General features: G+C 41.9%; 1 protein-coding gene and 1 pseudogene across 3 annotated transcripts in view; both read left to right on the top strand.

The window, feature by feature from the left end:
- Veph1 (ventricular zone expressed PH domain containing 1) overlaps positions 1-24,312 on the top strand; it is a 209,571-nt gene that overhangs the window by 166,731 nt on the left and 18,528 nt on the right. For all 3 annotated transcript variants that reach the window (XM_021195529.2, XM_029537562.1, XM_029537563.1), the window contains exon 12: positions 16,078-16,195. In XM_021195529.2, coding sequence (XP_021051188.1) covers positions 16,078-16,195 — 118 coding nt within the window. The remainder of the gene's footprint in view (positions 1-16,077; positions 16,196-24,312) is intronic.
- Positions 15,626-15,776, top strand: LOC115063909 (annotated as a pseudogene).

Raw genomic sequence — 24,312 nt, 5'->3', positions numbered from 1 at the left:
TACTCCGCAGTGGGCTTTGGAAGCAACCACACAAGCGATTATGAACTTGGTCAGAATTAACAAAGATAACCTTTGGGGAGGAGGGGTAGATGAGTTACCTGACCACAGTGTGTGCTCACCACACTCTATAAATAGGGCTTGCATTGTGAGGTAGTAGTGAAAGCCGTAGCTTAACAGGAGATAGGTTTTACCATGGTGTATACACTAATGCTCCACCACCACAGCCAAATGCTCATTCATCTGCAATTAACATGACTGGCATAGGAATCAAGGGTTGAAAGTGAGGAGTCCTTACAAGGGAAAATGCATCCCTTAGACTTTTCTACAAGCATGCCCTTAATGGATGTCTTTGGGACCATTGAGTTTGGGAATCCAGCCAAATTCTGACTCCTACCTCCCTAAACCATCTCTGCCCTCAACTGTATGAATCCTTTCCCTTGACAGCTATCCTTCAGGGCCCCTATTAAACAATTCTGTCCCCATGAGCCATTATGCTAAAGTGGTGTCATATGGTTTTGTAGCCACAATGAATCTAACTAAATGACAGTTTATTCACTATCCAAAAGCAGATTTCTTTTCATTGTTATACACTGATCTGTTCCTTTACCATCCTTGTTTTTGAAAACGCTGACCCTCCCCCCTTAGAAAACCACTATCCTTACGCTAGTCTGATAAAATGCACTATCATTTCTATCTACTCACTGTCCACACATGCTTTCCTTATCCTGAGCATTTGCTTTAAATTATTTTTAAGTTAGCATAGAAGTGTTTTCTCGGTTAGCCGATATCCAGGCCTATCATCATATCGTATTCCCTCCATGGTTCTCAAGCCAGGCTGATAATGAAGCATGTCGATTTTACTACTGTCACGAACACTCCTTCACAGTCAGCCAGATGTTCTGCATCAGTCAAGGAATTTTTTTTTTTAACTTTCACAAATAGTTAACAAAATAACTCTATTCCTAAGGGAACCAAGGTATGCAGTCCCTCTGGAATGTCTGCTCTAACCCAATGAAGATTTGCACTGTTTGCTAAGTGATTAGTGCAAGCATAAACTGTCTCTACTTTATGAGAGCATGGGGGGGTCTCCCTACCGCTCTCATGGGTAGCATGTAAGTTCTTGCAAGCAGTGGGCACTCACCAGTCTTTATTCAGCATCATAGTTTGGTGACAAAAAACTATATAGGACCCAGGCTTGACTCCTGTCTTTATATTTACTTACTTGCTCTTTTATTACCCTGTACCTCAGCTTCTTTACACGCAGAGTGCGGGATGTTACAGATTTAAGAGACAGTGTGTACAAAATCCGTGAGAAGTATGTGGCAGATTGCCAGAGCTCAATAAATGGTAGGGCATGCTATGGTATTACAACTCCCTTGCAAGTCTCCTCCAAATAAAATGATCCCCTTGGCCATGTCCCCATAACCTTACACATGACAGGGGAGCATTCAGCATACTGAAGAATCACTTCATTTCAATGCCTCTATGCTTCTCAGAAGCTGTGGGACCAAGGTCTTCCCATTCATGTCTGCATTTCCCAACACCCACTGTGGCTGTGTGAGTATATTATATAACTTAATAAAAAGTTTCACCATTTGGAAATGAGTTCTATTTTCAGAAATAAACCAAAATTTATCTGTGCCCAGATACATTGTAAAAGGAAACTGCTCAATCTGAACAAGTCTCAGTAAAAACAAAACTGTGGTCTTGGAAAGGTAAGTTAATTGGAAAAGTGCATGAACCTGAATTCAATTTTCAGAATCCACGTTTTTAAAAGTGGGCATGGTAGACTAGAGTTGTGACCCCAGAACTGGGAAGGCAGAGGCAGGAGTCCCCAAGGATTCCTAGCCAGGAGTCCCCAAGGATTCCTAGCCAGGAGTCCCCAAGGATCCCTAGCCAGTGCGAATGGCCTGCTTGAGGAGTGCTGGGGCAGGAAGAGATTTTTGTCTCCAAGTAGAGGTAGACAGCACCTGAGAAACAACATCCCAGAGCATCCTCTGGATTCTACCTGCTCCGTGGACACATATAAACTGCCCCCATACACAAGAACACATGTGCGCACGCACACACACACATACACACACACACACATATGCCCATGTGCCCATGTGTGCACACACACATGCCTACATGCCCATGTACATACATACACACATGTACACAGATGAAACTAGGTTTTATGGAAGCAATGAAACTTGTTTCTTATATTCTCTTATTCTGTGATTTAAAACAAAACAAAACAAAACAAAACAAAACAAAACAAAAACCTCTGAAAACAGTTCCAAGACACTCCTGAAAAGGCTTTTGAGAAAGGGATCAAAGGATTAGCATTTTGTTTTCTTTTGTTTTGTTTTCTTTTGTTTTGTTTTGTTTAGATCCTGTGCACCTAAATATGAGTAGTCACTTGGGTTTTATACTTATTTCAAGATATAAATTCTGGTTTGTCCCTGAAAGGTCGGGCCAATCTACAGTCTCAGTGACAGACACATGAGGAAAGAGAAATCAGTGGCATTTGGTTTTAATATTAGAATTCTAAGTGTCCTGTGAACTGGTAAACATGGTTCTGAGAACACTTCAAGCCTTGCTTGCCCTTAGCAATTATATGAACATGGAGGGAGGGAGCTCTGTTTTATTTAAATTCTGGAAATAAATGTTTCTCAGAATTCATTATTTTCAGTACATGTTTATACTCAATATAACTTAGTGTTTCTATTGAACATCAATGAAAAAAAGTAGGGGACCTGTCATTAAAAGAGATTTAAAAAAAAAAAAAAAAACCTTGAATGCTAAATGGCCATCCATGGAATCACTTGACACCTCATATAGATTCTGGGGACTCCTGTCAAGGCAGTGGCCCTTGTAGTGAACCCCAGTGTCTCACATAGCCTTCTTCTCTCTGGAACTGAGAACAGCATTAGGTCAGCACTCGAACTAGCTTTGATTTTCCTGAGTACTTCCCATGCCTCGAGGGCTACTTCAAATGCCAGGTTGAAGAGGTCCTGTTGCAAGCCCCAGCACCACATAAACCAGCAAGCATGCATGGTGTTACTTACCTGAAACCCCATCGCTCTGGAGATAGCCACCGGAGGATCAGAAATTCAAGGTCATCCTTGGCTACATAAGGAGTTCAAGACCAGCCCGAGATACAGGAAACAAAACAAAACAAACAAAAATCAGCTAAAGAGCACTACCAGTTCCTGGAGTGTGTTGCTGTATCTCTGCATCTCTTCCAGGGATGGTGGTTTGAATGAGCATGGTCCCCGATAGGGTTATGTGTTTAAATACTTGGTCCCCCGTGGGTGGAACTGTTTGGGAAGGATTAGAGGGTGTAGCCTTGTTGGAGGAGATTTGTCACTGGGGGGGGGGGGTGGACTTTGTGGTTTCAAAAGCCCAGGCTATTTCCAGTTAGCTCTTTGCCTCCTACTGAGATATCAGCTGCTGTTCCAGCTCCCTGCCTACCTACTGCCATACTCCCGATCATGATGGTTATGGACTGTAAGCCTCTGCAACCAGGAACCCCAAATTAAATGTTTTCTTTTATAAGTTGCCTTGGTTTGATATCTTATCACAGTGATAGAAAGCAACCAAGAGACTAGTTGATCTGATAGTTGTCGGCCACAAGATCTTCCAAAACCCTGACATAGAGGCAAAGGCTGTAGTAACCCAGCTAGCAGGACTCCCATATCCACCACCCATGTGTTAGTGTGCTGGGCAGATGGAGTCTTCAAACTGAAGCTCATTTTTTCAAACTAGAAATGAGCTCCTTCCATCATAGGCTTCATACTTAGCAGAGTGTGGGGCACAGAGCAGGGCCCTATACAACACAGCCGCAACCCAGCACTACAGGGCACTACAGGGCACTACAGGGCCCCATACACAGCAGCCATAAACTCATCTCTTCACACGCAAACCTTGATGCTTTCTTTAAAATCACCTGCTTTGTCATGTCTTTTCCGATTTAAATACCTCTGTGGCCTCTTCTAGATTTTTTTTCTTCCGTTTTCACAGACTTAGTAAGAACTAAGTCCTCTGATCCGTGTCTCATCAGAGCCTGGGTCCTTCACGGCCGTCCTATGTGGGTGTCTAATTATTCCCTAAATGGACACACCTCGCTATGCCCTTTCATGTTGGCATCTCATTAGAGTGCTAATTGGCTCATCTTGTTATTTCCATCTCTTCCACGGCATCCCGTTTCTCTGCACCTCCTTTCAGTCCCTGCATCTCTTTGTGCCATCCCTTTCTTCTTGGTATTAAACCCTTCCTTTTATGCTTGTTGCCATCCCCCCCTTTCCACGAAGCTCATTACACCCCTCCATCTGTGAACTTCATTATCCCACCCCATTCTTATCTCATTACCGCCTCATCATGCACATGTGATTAGCTCCTCCATTCACACACAGCAGCACAGCCTTTCCCTCTGCTTCTCATCTTGGGCCACTCTTCCCACCCTCCCCATTTAAAGCTCCCGTTTACAAATCACATCATGCCCCCCATGCCTTTGTCATTACTCTCATCCATTTATGCATCTCATTACATCATCGCCAATGCATATCTCTGTGTGGCATTCTATTTGTCTGCCTCATTACCGCCCCATCAAACCATGTGCATGTCATTACGGCCCCTTGAAACATTTGTGTTCCTCACATCCTTCTATGTTGGCATCCCATTACATCCATCCACTGCTCCCAGATCTGACAGCCAACTAACAAAACCAGGCAGATAACTATGTCTTGCTTTTAGAAAATTAAATGTTTCTCAGACACTATAACATTCATGTTTCTTAAACAAGTCACTCCTTGCAGGGAAAAAAAAAATGCTTCCAAAGCACTGTTTTTTATATATGGAAAAGAGCCTTGGCTTCATTTTTAGAAGACACTTTTAATACTTTTATTGTTTTTCTACAGTTTTGGCAGTATTATGATTACCCATGAATGCTGTGGCAGCTCCTCCCTGAAGGTCAGGGGGTCACAGGATTATGCAATTGGAATGGCATATTAGAAGCCTCGAGGGAATAAGGATGATTTCTTGAGACTGCTAGGGTGTGAATTCTAACCCTCTTGCTCCAAGTCTGCCCTTTACACTGGGGCACCACCACCCCCAGAAGCCTTATTTGGTCATTCAGTCCATTCTGTGTTACTTCTGAAGAGTTGCTTAGTTTTTCTAAGAAAAGACAAAAAGAATGCATCTGAAATAATTTGCATTGTGTGCCTGTTTCTTTGTCTCTGAGGTTGAAGTACTAGGTAAAAACTTCAACTTGAGGCCACAGAAATGACTCAGTAGTCAAGGCCACAAATGCTCATTCAGAGCCACCTGTAACTCCAGCTCCATGGACTCTGACATCCGACCCCACTTCACTCCTGAAGCATCTGCAGTCACTGGGCCTTCTCTGTCTCTATCAAATTGTCTGCCTGTCTGTCTATACCTCCATCTATCTATCTCTATGTCTGTCTCTCTGTCTCATATCTCTCCCTCTCCCTCTCCCTCTCCCTCTCTCTCTCTCTCTCTCTCTCTCTCTCTCTCTCTCTCTCTCTCTCTCTCTCTCTCTCACACACACACACACACACACACACACACACACACACTTAAAACCAAAAAGATATCTTTTTAAGCTTCAGCATAGAGCCCTTTGACAAGGGTGGGTACAAAAATCAGAAAGACAAGGCAGCCTTTTAGTGGCTTTCGTTATCAAAACCAAGCTTGCACAGGCAAAGTAAGGATTCTACTCTACAAGTTCCTAGAGGTCGTCAAGGCAGGCCCCATGTGTACAGGACCTGTAAATAGTTCACAAATTCAGATAAGCACAAAAAAAACATGTCTCCTTTCTCCAGATTAAAAATGTGTTTATCTTTCTTTGAGAGTTGCTTCAAGTATCAACCTCTAGAGAGGGGTAGGAAGTGATCAGAGATGTTCTCCTGGGGTTGACTTAATGTCCTCCATAAGTATTTTCATACCACTGTTTGGTCTTTAATTCTACACTTAGCACTTTGTTTGAAAGCATATCTTGCTGGGGCAGTGAGATGGCCTGCCTTTTTAGCTTGGTGATATGAGTTCAATTCCCCGGGACCCTGTATAAGGGGAAGATGAGAAACAGCTCCATGAAGTTGTTCTCTGACCTCCACATATGGCATGCAATGCCCTTCCACACATACATCACACACTAATCCTCATAATAATGATGACATGTAAAGTATCTTTATGCGTGTAGATCACCTCATTCTAGAGTCTCTGTAAGTGCCCATTGTGTAAATTGATCATAGTTAGCCGTATCCAGTTCTTATCCACATGGTAGCTACCCTGCTGATGGCATCTGCCTCTGTCACCATTACCTCCCTTTGGCTTAGCTCTGAGCTTTGTCTGTTGAATGACTAAAAGAAGACATTTAGAATTCTAGCAGCATGGATACAATGCCTTCTGTCTAAAGAACACATGGCCCTTTCTCTTCTTAGCACCTTCGGGTTTGAAATGCTCCTGTCCCTGGAGAGCCAGGGTCCTCTTGAATCTGCAGTCCGGCTCCACACACACATGCTTCTTTGTGATCTCAGCCTTTTCACTGAGACTGGCCTGTCTGCCCACCGAGGCTGCTTTGCTTCTGTCATAGTGCTGCTTGCCTTGGATGTACAGAGAATTCTTACCCTTCGTGCATGGGGGCCATCTGTGGGGTATGCTTGCAGCATTTCTTACAGAAAGCCTGGTGAGTTTTAGGGGTGTTCCTCATGGTTGTAGGGGTGCTGTCAGCACTGACATCATTCCGGGCTTTCTTTTGTTTTTAAGTTTTCTCTGTCTCTGTCTCTCTTTGGCTCTCTCTGTGTATGTGTGTGTGTGTCTCTCTCATTGTGTCTAGCTCTCTCTGTAGATGTGTGTGTGTGTTTATGAATGAATATCATATGTAGGAGAGAGTGACCAATGTGGGCTCTGGGAACCAAATCTCATCTTCTGGAAGAGCAGCAGTGCTCTTACCTGCTCAGCCATCTCTCCACCCACTAAAATCAATTTTATCGCCTTTATATTTTTTTTAACTTCAAGTAGTTAACACAGCAACAAAATAATTCATTTTGTGTTGTTCTCTGTCATTTTTTGAGACAACTTGTTCTGTGTAGCCCTGACTATCCTGGAACTCACTCTGTAGACCAGGCTGCCCTGGAACTCATAGAGATCCACCCGCCTCTGCCACACAGAATGCTGGGATTAAAGGTGTGCTTTAATTCTTAATATAATTCTTAAAGCTAGATGTTGATCAGACATTGACATGAATTGGCATATTAAAATAGTTAGCACCTAGAAATGGTTGCTATGATTTCCAGAACCTGTAACATTTCTCTCCATTGAGAGGCAACAACGAGGGAGAACAGAATGTTCTCTCTAGAAGCCTGGCTGGATTTTAAGAAGCAACTACTTAAGAAGTCATTGCAGATGCTTGCAAGCACCTGACACAGTCAGATCCCATGCATTTATGGTCCACAAAAGCCTATTCAGACACGAGACAAAACATACATTGTAATTTTCCCGGAAAACTCTGAGCCTAGAAAAGGCTTCCCCGATTTCGAGGTGGAAAAAGAACCCCTGGTGTTCGGCCAGAAGAAATGTAAACTTGAAGGTCATTCTGGAAAGCGCTTTGGCAGAACGCAATGACATTAAAGATATGCATAATATAAAATGCTTAATATCTCATGAAACCAAGTTTCTGGAGTTGAGCAGATTATTATTTTCTGAGAGCAAATAGCCTTGCCAGTTCTCTTTGGTTTCTGTTGTTAGCCCTGAGGCAACGCAATGAGAACCAGATGTCATCCAACACATTATTGGGTCTGTACTGTAGGCCAGAACCTGAAAAGATAATTCTGGTCCTTTGTGTAGGGGGATCATTTACAAAAGGAGGAAAGAAAGAATCTATCATCTTTGGAAAGAGGCCTGGGTTCCTACGTTTGACCTTTGTTAATATACATAACTCTTTCCAGAGGAAAGATGAGACCAAAGTCTCTACTGGACACCCACCCAACAGACAAGGACTTCTCCAGGGTCTTTGGTCTCATCCCCACACTGAATCATAAACACTACTAAGAAAATAAATCTCTGGTACCTCACTTTCTAGTCAGCCATAAAATTAGGTCACACCATTCTGTAAAAAATTCTCAGAAGACCCTAACTATGCAGAAACACACACACACACACACCTTCTCTACAGTCTAACAGGAACACCTTATAATCCATTCTGGAGAGTTTGTTTATCTCAGAACCAGCCCTGCTCATACCGCAAGAGAGACAAGTAAGGATAAGGATGCTCATTGTCTTATGATTCATGTGAGAGCAAAAGTTACACAGCCCCCTGGTCATGGGTACCATAAGATGGATGGTGGGCATAGCACTATGGAGAGGTGTGTGTGTGTGTGTGTGTGTGTGTGTGTGTACATGTTTGTGCATGTAGTGGGTACACTCACCCATACTTAAACATATGGACAAGCCAATAATAATATCACTCCCTCTCCATCTTACTTTTTTTGGGACAGAGTCTCTCACTGAGCCTGGGTCTCACTCTCTCAGATACAGAGCTTTGCCAGAGACCATCCTAGATCTACCTGTCTCGCTGCCCCAACCCTTCAACACTGGGTAGCAGACACACAGCATTTTGCTGTCTTTCATGAGTTCTGAGAATTCAAATTCAGGTCTTCATACATGTGTAGCCAGCACTTCACCCAGACATCTCCCCAGCCCTCATGGAGAGATCTTGACTGGAACAAATGGAATGGAGCCTACAGTATAATACCACTTGTAAAAGTGAAAATGCTACTGAACGTTGATTTACATTTTTCGATAATTGATATTGGTCCCAAGATACAAATCAAGCAGTCAAGTAGACAAGTGAACCTTGTCTCACAATGGCTTCACTTAAAGTCTGTCAATTTTTTGATGGTGTGAAAATGTTGCCAAATGCCCTGCGTTTACACATATTCTTAGGAAAGCACATTAGGGGCATGCTCAGTCCGAGGATATGTATACATTTTTTGAGCATGCTTAGCTCAAGGTCATGACGTACATGTTCAATGGTTAAAATTCTGATCAGGAATACTTTGAGCATGCTCAGCTTGCATCTGAAAGATGGTGGATAGGAATGCCTGATAGGAATACTGAGTTTTCTCCCAAATTTTTAACTGAAAAACAAACAAACAAAAAAACAGGAATTTCTAAAGATGTGTTCATTAAGAGTTCATGCCTTCCTTGCTTGGCAACATAAAAGTAGTATGCCTTGAAAAGAAATTATGATGCAAATTTTGAATGTTAGGCAGTCTATGACCAAACACTCTCTTGTGATGCTTGGCAGCCAGCAGTCACCCAGGGGCTCATCGAGCTAAACAGCAGGCAGCTGTGCACTGTAGTGGCTACATGACTTCCCTGGGGAGGGGCAAACAAATATCTATATACCCCAGCTTAGGACACCAACAGACTAAAGAAAAATTCCACCCTTGTATAGCAAGTGGGACCAGTGAGTTTATTGGGTTTACATATAAGAACATATATACTTACTTACATGTGAGACTACAAATCAGCTGCATCACCCAAATGTCCTGTCTATCACTTAGATGATGACCCCCATCATGCTTCGTAGAGCCCTCCTTTGGTAAATCTTCCATCTCTCTATACTCTAGCTCCTCCTGAGACTCAGAGCTTGGGCAGGATTATATGCAGTTGGGGACTAGGGAAGGCCACCAGAGTAAGTAAATGAAAATGTACAGATAATTTAAAACAAGTTCAAGGCAAGCCTGGGATACATGAGAAAAATACATGTTTATCAAATACTGATAAAGCTTCTATAGCATGATTCAAATTGCTACCTTCATTTCCTACTTGGCCCCATAATCCTCTGTGACCTTTTCCATAAACTTCTTTGTTTAAACTCTTATGTCATCAGCCTACACTCTCCCCCATATTCTTTTTTGCCTAATCCTTAGGTGAATGTGTAGATCTGTCTTTTGAACTAAATCAAATATTCTAACATCATCATTAGTTCTTATATAAATGTATTTCAATAACTATCTCTAACATAAATCAAATATGGGCATTCTGATCCAACTACATGGGGACCTAACCAGAGTCACAACTACCAGACCAGAATCCTGAAGGACACAAGGAATTTGAGTCTAGTCTGTGGTTGCTATTGATAGTGGGAAGCCTAATGTGGGGACCTCCCTGGCCATGCATTCCAGATTTCCCATATTAATTTAGGCTGGAAAAATGAGAGCCAATGAAACCTACCTCACTTGTGGCGTCCATGCTGTCCTGAATCCCACATGCCAGGAATGGCTGCTTGCTGTCACTGCTACATGTCTGTCTCCCACCTGGAACTCACCTTCCTCCCCAAGCACTGTAGAATTTTACTAACGTCCAATCTAGGCCCAGCGATTTGCACAGCTCATCTCTTTTTTCCATATTGCACGATTTGAAACAATGACATCTCTGATTTTTAAAGATGAAAAGTGTGCTTTTGCGAACAGACCATGTACTCTGTAACATGAAACCAAATACTGTGGGAACGTATGAGCAGATGTACCCGGAAATTGACAAATTCCTCAAATACAAATCATTTGAGGAATATATCAGCTATCTTCACATCTGTTCCCAAAGGTGTAGAGTTTTCCAGGCAGTGCACATCCGAATACCTTGGAAAGCTTGCTGAGAAGTGTCAAAGATGAAAGATGCCTTTAACGCTTATAACAGGTCTCCCAGGATTCCTGATGTTGAAGCCAAATGAGAACTGATAAATTGGGGAAGTTGAATGTCTTAAAAATAACCAGCATGCCCCACTGATGATCTCAGACTCCTGTCCTTGTCTGACTGATTTTATTCTAATACTTGTTAAATAAAGTGAATTCCTACAATACCTACAGAGATGTGGTAGTTACATTGTGCTGTACTGTACCAGCATTGTTGGGGATTAAGCACAAGGCATTGCACACTCTAACCAAGTACTTTATCACTGAGCTACATCCTTGGCTCCCAGATTAGAAGTTCAAAGAGATGTTCTCTAGGTAAATATGGTAGCTTGCACCTATCATACCAGCTAAGGAGGCTAAGGCAGAATTTCTGGAACACAAGAGTTTGAGGCCAGCCTGGGGAACATGGCAAGACCCATTTTCTTTAAAAAAAGCAAAGAAAAGTACTCTATAAATCTTTAATGAACATACTCAAATAAACATGGAAATAGAAAACCCAAAAGTTATCATTGATATAAATTAGAAATAAGATCTACATACCATAATTAGTAAAATAACAATTCATTGAAATATATTATGGACAAAGCACTGACCACTGTATTTCCAAAAACAACAAAGTATAGTAAAAGTCAGACTTTCAGTGAAGAAGCTTACTGAAGGTGGAGGGTCAAAGGTCACGTGGTAAGATGCGGTATAGTGACCATACCACACACATGTAAGAAGGCATCGTCCAGCACCCTGTGCCACTTTCTGGGACTGCAGAACTATGCCACCTTCATCCCTTTATCTATAATCTCTGACACACCAGCTGCTCTGACACTACATTTTATTAATTGAGCTCAAATGCAGTATTTTCCAGTAGCTGAAAGAATAAAACAATTGAGTTATAAGGTGTGCATTCCTTTAAAACCTCTTTTTGCTAATTTATGCATTCAGCATAGTGTTTCTTGCTTCATGCTTGTCCAATGTAGGCCAATATAAAGATGAATTATTGATTATATTCCCTCCATAAATTAATTTCACCTGGGACTGGGATATAACTAGCGTGAGCACTCTAGAAATAACTAGTAAGGCATTAAGTCCTTATTAATGTGCAAGAATATTAGGGACTTCTTGAAGCTTTTCTATTTCTTATACGATACATGAGCTTTGAGGCTAGAAGTCCGGCTAACCAGAAGCACACACAGCACGTGAGACAAGCCCACATTTTCTTTCTGTGCTCAGAACTTAAATGTGCCAGGAGTCAAAGCTGTTCCAGATGTATGCTTTGGCTGATTTCTAGAAAACTCTTCCACAGCACCCTCCCTCAGTACATAGACCCCCGACGTGAGTTTCATAGCTTACCATGCACTTTAAAAACCAATCTTGCATTTATGTATATACTTGGAGGATGGTGTGGTACACACATCATGAGCACACATGGAAACTGGAGGGCAGCTTCAAGAACTAGATATCGCTTTCCACCGTGGATACCAGGGATTGAACTCTGGTCATCAAACTTGATGTGAAGTCCCTTTACCCAAGGGACTTTACCTGCTAAGTTATTTGGTTGCCTTCACCCCCCCACCCCCAACTTTACACACACACACACACNCACACACACACACTTTTATAGAATATAATGAAATAATGTTTAATTGTCCACTCACCTTTCCCTGTTGCCTAATTTATTTTTCCCTAAGTGGATTTACAAGATTCTTTACGGTTTTCCAAGTTCTTAATTTCATTAATAACTTTTTTCTAAAGTTGGAGGCAAACTTATCTAAACAACTGTTTTACAAGACCATCTTCCCTCCAGTGACTTTTTAACTGTGTTAACTAAATGACATTTGTTAGGAAAATCCTTCTCAGAACATGTTTCCTGGTGTAACTTTCCCAAATCTGCATAAACAATTCAAGCTTCATTATCCCTCGGGTTTTATTAAGACCTGATTTGAAAGGTACCTGTGAGACTGACTCTTCTAAGTAGGATCTTTCTTTACTTTGAGAAGAGCCAAAAATCCAGGTTGCTGGCAAAACAAAAACAAAGAAAACAACAACAACAACAAAACATTTATTCATTTCTATACAAACACAGTTTTTAATCTCTCACTAGCTACTGGAAACTACTGTTTTCCTCAAGTTTCTTGTTTCTTCAAGGCCAGTAGGAGAGCCTTCCTTTGTAGGTATGTGCTAGCAAGAAGGATCTTATGTACATAAGGGGTGTGTGTGTGTGTGCGTGTGTATGTGTGTGTGTGTGTGTGTGTGTGTGTGTGTGTGTGTGTGTGTGTGCGTGTGCTGTGAGACTGATATTCCTCATCATTACCATTCTCTACAATGACACAAGAGCCTCCAATACTCGTGTACATGACTATACAGACCCTATGAGATGGAAATTACTGGTATTTCATCTGAAACCCCATCTGCCACAACCCCACTAGATCTGAAATACCCAGAAAGGGATGGAGAATTAGATATGAACTATTGTATCATTCCTCTGTGGTCTAGGTATCTAAAAGGAAGTTTGTAACTTTCTAAACCAACGTCAGTTTTCTTGTTTTGAGGAAGATGAAAGGAGGAGAATAGGAGGTGTCCATACATCAGTGCTTGGGCAACACTAAGGACTAAGAAGGGTAAAAATAAGTGGGAAAAAAAAGCCAATAATGACCCTAAGCGCATTTAAGAAGTACAGTCCCAAAACGTATCACTGGTGGTCTGCACTGGCTTGCTTTGTGATTTACTTAATTTGATTTTCCACAGATACTTGAAATTACATGTGCTTCATCCGTCTATTTAAAGTTGGCTGTTACCGCCAACTTCAATAGTTCCTGTAACTACAATCCATCTTCCTTGCTTGGATCCCTTTGCATAACACCTGAATCCTCTAAAGGGCTAAACCTGCTCTTGGCTTCACAACTTGAGCCCTGGGGTGTAACTCACCATCTGTCCTAAACTTCTCAAGTAACTTTTTGCCAAAGCAAGTGTGGATTATAGGCAACAACCTGGGACACTCCTGGTCTCTAAACAGGAAAAATGAAGGGAGCCCTATGTGTTAAGTCCTTTGTTTGCTAGTAGTGTTTGTGGGGAATGAAGAATTGATCGTCAATTGTGTAAAAACCAAAGACTGATCTGCATGCCGATGGCCAAGGACAGACTTCAGAGACCTTGCAATTTTGAAACAGATATTTATGAACATCTGCTTTCTCCCCATAAATTTTAATATGGATTTCATCCTTTGAAACCTATAAAGCTCCCAGGTGCGTCTTTGGTCTTTATCTTAGGGAACATTCTTTAAAAAAGAAAGCAAGAAAGAAAGAAAGAAAGTTTCTTTTTTCTAATGAACATATTCTAAATCATTTTTTAAAACAACATTCGTTCACATCTGTATGCATGTGTGTGCGTGTGTGCTTCTGCACATGTGTATGTTACACATGCATACATACATGTGCATAGCCTATTGAAATGCCTCTGATATTAAGAATCAACAATACTATATTCAGCATGTTAAACCTTCAAAATATCTAATCCCCGACTGTAAAGCATAATTGTCTTAAAGACCTGATCTGTGGTTTCCATTAGAAGTAGGTGTTTAGTGTGCATTTGTGTGACAAGCACTTTCAGAGGCTGATGTTTCAAACACCCAATTCAACAAACAAAATCTCTGTCCTCATCGTATCTATCTTTTGGTGAGCATGAATGCTCTCTAAAGAGAATCTTAAACTGTCATTGTGCCTTTCACATAGTTCTTTGGCAAATGGGATTTATATTGCACCTACAAACCAATGATGCTACTCCCTTCCCAGTGCCATACTAGATCCTGGGGATGCAGCTGTTATCAAAGAAGACTGAGTGAAGCTGTGAATATTTATAGTCTACTCTATGCTCCCAGCAGGTATGAGTGTAGCTCTAAACCCACCCAAAAACTCTGGATTCACCAATGAAAGAAATGCACACTCAATCTTTATTTTTTTTTTTTTTAATATGCCTTAGCTAGCTCAATGACTGGGCCACTTCCCATCCTCTCTGTAGCTAACACATTCTCCTCTTAGATATTCTTGAGTTACTTTCTAAACTTCTATACTTTATCTCTGCTACCCAGACCCAATCAGAGGAGTAGTCCCTGGGGCCACTTTTCCCTGATTCTTACATAATTGGTTCTCTGTCTTCTCTGGTGATTCTCTTCTCCCTATCTTGTATTTTCTCTCTGGAAATCCCCCAAAGTCCCACCTCTGTCCCCGTGTCCAGTCATTGGTCACTGGCTCTTTATTGACCAGTCCAAAAAAAAAAAAAAAAACCCACAGTAGACTATGTATCAACTCCCATGTAAGCACAAATCAAATCCCCAACAACTGAGTTCTGTTCTCAAACTGCTCAGAGTCTAGTGTGCTTAGCATCTGTGTCAGCAAATGGAGAAACAATGATTCTGGGTGGGATCTAGGTAAGTCATCACCCAGTCTTTACTAGGTCCGTCTGGAACACCGCAAACAGCACCTGGCCTTTCTGGTTGCTAAGAATTATCACAAGGTGAAAGTACAGAACCAAAGGTAAGAAAGTGAAGTCGCAGTACACCAATGCTCACAACACTAAGTAGGTTGAAGAAATGTGTGCAAGGATCAAGAAGGATCAAGCTCTTAAGAGTGAAGTCCTGCTGCCTGTTAACACAAGTGATGGGTTCCTTACATATCAGAAAAGCCCCTCAAGTACAGTAGAACAGTTTTATTTGGTTAGGCTAATAGCTTTTCATCTTCTTTCAGACTAATGGAACCCCTCTCTAAATAAGAGCACAGTGACACGGTGTATTGCCACAGGCTACCTAAAAAAAAAACAGCCATCTCAGTATGTCAAATTCCACTTGAGTACTCAAAACATGGTTACTTTACTGACAAACAATTTCAGAGATGATTTCCCACTAAAACCAACTGTAGAATAAACAATATCTACATATACTTCCCTGGCAGGGGAGGTACCATGATCACGAAGGTGGTTTTCCCAGGGTGAGGCTTATCCATTGCACCCCTGTGATTTCCCAAAATTCGGGAAACTAAACTGCATAATTTGTGGTAGTGGGGGGGGCTGCATTCACACTCTCCCCTGGGAAAAAAACAGAAAAAAAAAAAAAAAAAAACCAATGTCTACCTATAAGTCTAAGATGAATCATCAGGGTGCACCCGAAGCCTCAGCCCTGAGGCTAGGCTCCCTCACTCGGTGAAAGCCAACCCGTGGAGAAGAGTCTGAGCTAAGTACTCTCTCCCAGGGTGGCCGTGAGAAGTCCCTTCCAGTGCTCTCTCCGTTCCAGAGTCAGCCATTCCAGCTTCACATCCCCTCTTTCTGGTGTCAGATGTTCCGTAGCAGGCAGGCATGCTTATTTGCTTTGTGCTTTGTATTCCTGAAACAGGATCTGGACCAGCTTCAGCTCCATCTGGAAGAAGTGCGGTTCTTTGATGTGTTTGGCTTCAGTGAAACAGCGGGGGCATGGCAATGCTTCATGTGCAACAACCCTGAAAAGGCAACTGGTGAGTGCCCCACTTGTCCCAAGGAGCCAGTTGTGCCCCCCACCCTGGGTTTACAGGGATCTGTGAGCCCAGTGGCTCTAATTGACCTTCTTGAGAAATACCCCATGTTGTACTAATTTAGAGTAGTGTCTGATCTCCACCTCATACTAAGAAAGGTGACTCACTGGAGTGGTTATGTTTTGTTTTTTGTTTTGTTTTGTTAAAGTAACAAGATGCTAGAGGGAAAAGAGACAGAGTCAGAAAGGAGAGCAAGGCATCTTTGACCTCTTTGACTTCAAGAAAACATGACTGGGCTGAATTTGTGGTAGAGCATTTGCACAGCAAGTATGAACTCCTAGCTTCACTCTCCACTATTATTTTAAAGGAGGAGGAGGGAAGGTAGAAACAAAGAAATGATGGAGGGAAGGAAAGAAGAAAAAAAGGAAGAAAGGGAGGGACAGGGGGACATTTTACTCTGAAACTATCTTTATTTCACCCAAATGAACCTGAAAATTAGAGAAAACAAACATTCTGTCCAGCTGTGCGCCAGAGCATTAAAGAACTGAGGCCACACTAAACAAGGGACTGAGCACCCAGTCCTTTTTGCCATGTGGTATTCCTATGTGGGTGAATGAACCATGTTCACTGGCAGCAACCTATTGCTAATCTTCATCACTAATCTTTTCTGCTGCTCAAGGACTCTAGTCTACTAACCTGACTGTGACAGTTTATATATGCTCAGCCCAGGGAGTGGCACTATTAGAAGCTTTGACCCTTTTGGTGTAGGTGTGGCCTTGTTGGATTAGGTGTGTCACTGTGGGCATGAACTTTAAGACCCTCATTTAGCTGCTTGGAAACCAGTATTCTGCTAGCAGCCTTCAGATGAAGATGTAGAACTCTCAGCTCCTCCTGCACCATGCCTGCCAGGATACTGCCTTCATGGCAATGGACTGAACCTATGAACCTGTAAGCTAGCCATAATGAAATGTTATAAGAGTTGTCTTGGTCATGGTATCTGTTTACAGCAGTAGAACCCTAATTAAGACAGAAGTTGGTACTAGCAACTGTAATATTGCTGTGATAGAACTGACCGTGCTTCTCTTTAGAAGAATATGGATTTGGGGACTTTGGATTTGGAAAGCAGTAGAATGCTTTAAATGGGATTAATGGACCATCCTAGTAGGAATATGGAAGACTTTGTTACTGAAGGTGATATAAACTGTGTAAGCTTGGCTCCAGATGTTTCAGAGGAGAAGAATTTTAATATGTAGCCAAAAGACTATTCTTGTGATATTTTGTTGAAGAATGTGGCTGCTTTTTGCCCTTCTATGAAGAGTCTACCCAAAGTTAAGGTAAAGAGATTTATATTGAATGCATTGACAAAGGAAGTCTCAGAAAAAAAAAATAGCAGAGATTTTGTACTCTGGTTAAGTCTCAAGAAGAGCATTTTGAACAAGTGTTGCAAGCTTAGAAAGGAAAACTATAAAATATATGGTTCAAATATTAAAGGGGCACCAGAAAGTGAAATGGAGCTGAATCCTGTGTTGAAGGATATTAAATTGAATTAAGGGAGTGGAGACCTTGGGACAATCACCCCCACTAAATTTAGGTCCAGCCAGGCATGGCAGTATAAAGTCTTTAATCCCAGAAGGCAAAGTCAGGCAGATCTCTGAGTTCAAAATCTCAGCCTAGAACAGAGCAAGTTCTAGGTGAAGAAAAACTTAGTGGACCATACCTTTAATCCCATTGTTTAGGAGACAGGCATGAAGATCTCTGAGTTCAAAGTCAATCTACAGAGAAAGTTCCAGGACATCTAGGCTTAGGCAGTGAGGGAGTTGGAAAACAGAAAGTTGGTAACAGTATAAGGGGGGAACCATGTTCCAACCACAGCAAGCAGCATAACTTGGCAGCTTTGGCCATGTGGCTCTGACTTTAGAATCCAGAATAGAAGGGACTACTGGGACAATTGATGCTGGTTAGCTGGAGCTAAGAAATCAATGGTGATTAAGAAGAGACCAGCATCACTGAGGCGACATCTTCTGGAAAGTGTTTTCTTTCTTTCTTTTTTTTTTTTTTTTAAATAACACTTTGTTTTTTAAAGAATTATTTATTTATTTCATGTATATGAATACACTATTGCTGTCTTCAGACACACAAGAAGAGGGCATCATCCCATTACAGATGGTTGTGAGCTACCATGTGGTTGCTAGGAATTGAACTCAGGACCTCTGGAAGAGCAATCAGTGCTCTTAACCACGGAGCCCTCTCTCCAGTCCAGGAAGTATTTTCTGAGAGCACAAAGAAGCTGTGTTCCAGAGATAGACAAGGTTGTACCTCATGGTGCAGCTGTACTTGGTTATGTGTAAGAGTCACTCAGGTGAAACTGGTTTTGAAGACATGAAGGGATCATGAAGAGCAGCTGAGACTGGGCACTATGAGAGGCCATGGAAGGCCACTGGGAAGGTGCAGCCTCAGTTGCAGTTGATGACCCAGGACTGAAGGAGTCATGCAAAAGAGTTGGAGCTTGGCTCCATGAAGAGAGCCTATGAGAGGCTATTAATGAAGCCTAGTTGTAGTGGAAGACCCCGGTATATTGGAGACTGCCAGTACCATGGGATGATCACCAAGAACAGCAGCAACAGTGGAGTGAAGACATTCAGAGCCTAGGATGTTACAGAGGGCAGAGCTGCAAAAGTGAAACAATCCCTTTTGAGGATTCCAGAAGATCTTGTGTGGATCCCATATACTGAAACAAGAAGCTGTAACATTAAAGTTGCCTTGGAGACCCCAAGATGTTCAAGATGCCAGAGTCAGGAGCTATCTGCTAAAGAAAGCTGCTAACAGGGAGTGAAACTAGCCTAGAAGAAAGAAGTTTGATGCAGTCATCAAAGATAAAAAAGGAGTTGGAGATCTGAAGATTACTCTGACATCAGACATAGAGATTCAGAATTTGGAGTTTGCCTGGCTTGTTTCCTATCTTGCTTTGTAGATTACAGTTAAGTAATTGGATGAATCTCAGAAGAGACTTTGAAAATTCGATTTTTAGCATTGTTGAGATTGCTATAAACCATAGGGACTTTGGAAGTTGGACTTAATATATTTTGCATTATGCTATGTTTAGGTATGGCCCTCATAGATTTATGTTTGAACAAGCCTATGGGGGCCTGGGAGTAAAATGTTAAGGTTTGTATATGCACAGGGAGTGGCACTATTAGAAAATGTGGAGTAGGTGTGGCCCTGTTGGAGTAGGTGTGTCACTGTGGGTGTGAGCTTTAAAACCCTCATCCTAGCTGCCTAAAAACCAATATTCTGCTAGCAGCCTTCAGATGAAGATATAGAACTCTCGGCTCTTCCTGAACCATGCCTGCTTGTATGCTGCCATATTGCCACCTTCATGACAATGGACTGAACCTCTGAAGCTGTAAGCCAGTTAAATATTGTCCTTATAAGAGTTGCCTTGGTCATGGTATCTGTTCACAGCAGTAAAGCCTTAACTAAGACATAGACTTAAAGTAACTATGAACGAATACAAGCAAAGTACCATGCTATGCATGCCAGATGCCTGCTTTCATTTAGTCAATACAACAATATTGATGAAAAGGCTGCACCTCTGGGATCTTCTCCTCCAACTTGAGGATTTTATGGATTTTATCAACTTAAAGGTAGCCATTGTGGCAAGTCTGTCCTCCTGTTAACTGCCAAGATGTTGAGGCTGAATCTTAAAAACAAAACAAAACAAAAAACAAAAACAAAAAAACCAGTGTTTGTTTGATCAGAGATGCTAGGGGGTCACAGAGAGGTACCAATTAAAATGTATTACCCGGAGGAAGAGGTGCAGAAGGTTGAAGCTGGCAGGAAAGGATGGGGCATTTGTGGTGCACAGATTGTGGGCTGATTACAGAGTCTGGATTAAGGCCATGCCAGAGCGATCACCTCAGTTTTTCAAAAGTTAATTCAAGCAAATAAGAAATTGGGGAATTGAATGCCTGCATTGTAAAATGTTCTAATTAGAGCTTTACCACACATATGCAAAAAGACAGAGCATCAAAGATGCTTCATTTGAAAGCATGGTGCAATGTAGCCTACCTCTCTTAGGTGACTCTGAGAGGGCTCTGCCAAGTGTCCACTCCAAGTGAGCTAAGTCCTTAACTCAGTAAGTACCGAGTCAGCCTGACTGAGGGTGGCCCCAGGAAAGGAGCTAAACGGTACAAGGCATTCCTTTAATATGTATTTTCTCAAATTCGTTGCCTTACACTTGAAAAGAACATTTTGCACATCACTGTCTTATTTGTTTTTCCCACCATGAAGCACAGACTGGGAACACAGAATGATAAGCACTCTGACAAGGCCAAGTACTTTACAGCAGAACATATTGGATCAAAATGTTTGGCCCTGAAAACTTCAGTGTGTCTGAATTTCTTTGCTCATTTCCTTGGGCTACATGAAAGAGGATTTGAGATGGAGAGAAATCCTCTTCTAAACTGTTATTCTCACATTTGTGAGTCCCTGGAGAGTTTATATATGTTGTTGATTTCATCTTCTTTTTATATAGGCACATAAATTATATATTTGATCTAAGCAAAAGGTCTAGCATAATCCTGCAGCCAAATGTACTCTTCAGGGAGGCGGCATTTGCATTCCTGTGGCGCTTAAATTCCAATGTGAAAGATGACTAAGACATACAAATGAACATGTTCATGCTGTGGGCATGAACAGTCTGCCTAATTGCAGCCCATTATTCACATATGCAGTGTGTGCCTTGTGCATGGGCTGTGTGTCTTCTACAGGGTGCCTGGAGACAGAAAGATGAAAACGGTGTGGAGCCTCTGCTTTAGAAGGGATCCACAATCCAGTTAAAGCTAAGAGTGTTCTATGAGAAAAATCTTGCACCCTTCTTGTGTTCCTTAACATACTGAAAATACTTATTGAATGGATGAATGTGTGCATAATATTTAGAAATGGCAAAGTCAAAAATTCCTTGATATTAAAATGCAATACTTCAAGACTGTGAAGATGAGTTAACCATACCAAATACACATCATGATACCCTAGTTAGGACATTGGAAGCCTGGTAAGAGAAGTTTGGTCCTGTTTCTTCCATAAGAGAACTCACCACATTAGAAACCAAATGGCCAGCCTCACACCTGGATGTATCATGACCAGCTGTGTACTGTGCTCAGCCCTGGGCTCTGTTTGTGCCTGCTTTGGGTCAGATTCCCTGCCAGCTCTGAGAGGAGGACTCTAAGGACAGTTGGATTGGACTCTTGTAGGAACCAGGGTCCAGGAGGGGGTGAGGGAGGTAAGTTGTGAACCCAGGAAACAAGACTTTGGAGACCAGCATCCAGGTGCAGATCTGCTGTATTGCGCAGCAGCAAGCATTTTTATATAACCTTTGAACCAATGGGGAATTGACACGAAGTCTGTAGTATCCAACTATCCCATTGTCACTATGGGGAGGTACCAGGCTGCCAGCACCTGAAGGGACTTCTGTAAAGACAGGGACACAGCCAGCACCCTGTTCCAGACCCATTCTGAGGCTCACTAGTTTGCAGGGATCCTCTGTTTGTGTCACTTGGTATGCCAGCAGATGTGGGCACTCATACTATTAGGGAGGTATTCTTAGCCTCTCTCATCTCCCACCGGGCCCCACCCAAGGACCACAGCACCCACAGATTCTAATAGAAAGGACTAAATAAGCTGATTTTTGCATTTTCCCCCAGAGGGACTAACTAATAATACAGTAATTGTTCACATATAGTCTGTGTTCCAATATTTTTTAACTAATATCCAGCCTCTCCGTGGATAAGGAACAAATCATAAGTAAATTAGCCATCAGGAAAGAAATTCAGAATATAAAGTATTTCTTAGCATGTCCAGACTAAGGTTCTACAGGTCTTTCAGAAACCAACAGTCATGAAGTAGCTTGTATTGTCACCTCACATATGTCCTACTGGTAGATCTGGTATTTTCTTCAAGATAAGCTAATTCCAGAAATTGAAATTTCAACCTCTAGAGCCAGTCCAAATTAAAACATGGAATTTTAGAAACTCCTATAACAATTATTCCACAATGTTCTAGTGTGCTGTAAAGACAAAGGAAGTTTAATTGTTTAGATGTGATCTGCCTCTTTGATTTATTTTACAAGAGCAGGAACTTTGATGTGGTAATCAGTGGGTAATTGTTACATGTGGCCCAATGATTACAATAGAAACTATTTGCCATCCAATAGCTGACTCGGTTCTAATAGTCATCTTACCAAGGTACGAAGCAGATGATTTCCAAATCCCAGAAATAACTCAGAAACCCTCTGAGACCTGTCTGCTGATCCCACAGATCCCATTACTCCAGTTAATGAGAGAACAGAGGTTGAGCAAGATGTAACCGAACGTAACTGACTTCTGGAAAACGATGCAAAGCCTCTTTACAGCTGCCAATGAGTCTTGGAGCCACAGGACCTGTAACAGTAAAAGGAGGCAGAAGGCTTCCCTGGGGCTGTCAGGACTTACAGCCTGCCACATTATTTTTTAAGAAGGAGGAGAAGTAGGTCATGACTCTCACTCACTCTTGCCGCCTGAAGTATGTGGGGTGACTTAGTTCTTGTAACCTGCAAAAAAAAAAAAAAAAAAAAAAAAAAAAAAAGGAAAGAACGAAAGAAGGGAAAGCTCAGAATTTTGGCACTCACATCCTCCATAAATCTGAATAATCCCCAACAGAGTCACTCTCTGAGTCATTTGATATTTAGAATTTGAATGTGGTTGTCAGTAGGAGTCTCTCTGGTTTCTAAAAGAAAATGGGAGAATTACTTTTTGAATAATGTTGTATCGTGATTCTTCTGTAGAACAGATTCTAAATATTTGCTGTATGAGAGCATTCAGCCCTTTCTACCACACAAACAAACAGTAGGAGGTTCTAAATACAGTCAGTGTGGAGTGGCCTTCATGGTGGTGAGGTTAGCTTCAGACACTAAAGGCAACTGGGGACTGTGGTGTGGCTCTCCTTCTGTGCACACCATTCCTGTGGGCCAGATGCCTTTCCATGCCAAATGCCAGCATGAATGGGGCCAGTTCATATGACCACAAATAGCTTCAGAGTCCACTGATATGAGACTTCACCGTTTAATTTCATAGAACTTCAACGCAACGAAAGAACCCATTTTGGATCTATGCAGCACTGGGCCTGTCTTGTCGCCTTCCTCCTACCACACACATTTGAGCACAGGCTTATCTGCGAAGTATTATCAGAATGCCAAAAACAGCACAACACTGTTGAATACACCACAGGTTGTATTACATACAACACTGTAGTATACAACTTCACAAATCATATTTCATGCTTTTGGTGACTCTTGTGTATGGATTAATTACATAAAATTGAGCCTCAGCTGGTTGTTCTGATACTCATATCCTTATGATTATCCATAAGGATATGAACACGTGCTCATCAACCCTGATGTTTTATCGTCCTGAAATTCCTCCTCATCTTTCAACTTCTAGCTCTATGAAGCACCACACACATACACATATATACACACACACATACACACACACACACACACACACACACACACACACACACACCTCTACTCTAAGGCTTGATAAACTCTCCTTCCCTTTGCTCTTTCTGTTTCTGCCTACATGTCTGCATTGTATGTGGTGTATTTACAAGAGTCTTCCCCATGACAGTAAACTACAAGGGAAACCATGTATTGTTCCAGGCCTAGCACACAGCCATGTGTAACACACACTGACAGATAGGTGGGTAATTAAGCAGTTTGTGAGTCATGTCAGTTATGCCAGGATAGAAAGCTGGAATTGTCTTTGAACTACAGTTTAGAAGGTCCCGGCATTTTCAAGACTGAAGCAGGAGGATTGTGAGTTGGAGGCCAGCCAGGCCTACCTTGGGAGATTCTGTCTCAAAAACAAAATCTGATGTTTTACTGACTTTTAAATTAACTATGTTTAGTTGGTGTACAAAATAATGGATCTCATCATGACATTCTCAAACATCCCCATCATTGTAACTTGCTCATGTTAACCTGGCTTACCTCCCTCCTCTGGTTTTGTTGCTCTCCCTCCTCCCCAGTAGTCTCTTTCTCTCTCTCTCTCTCTCTCTCTCTCTCTCTCTCTCTCTCTCTCTCT

This window comes from Mus pahari, chromosome 4, assembly GCF_900095145.1.
Source record: "Mus pahari chromosome 4, PAHARI_EIJ_v1.1, whole genome shotgun sequence".
Classification (NCBI taxonomy): Eukaryota; Metazoa; Chordata; class Mammalia; order Rodentia; family Muridae; genus Mus; species Mus pahari.
The sequence above is the reverse complement of the archived record's forward strand: the minus strand, read 5'-3'. Positions and strand labels throughout refer to the sequence as shown.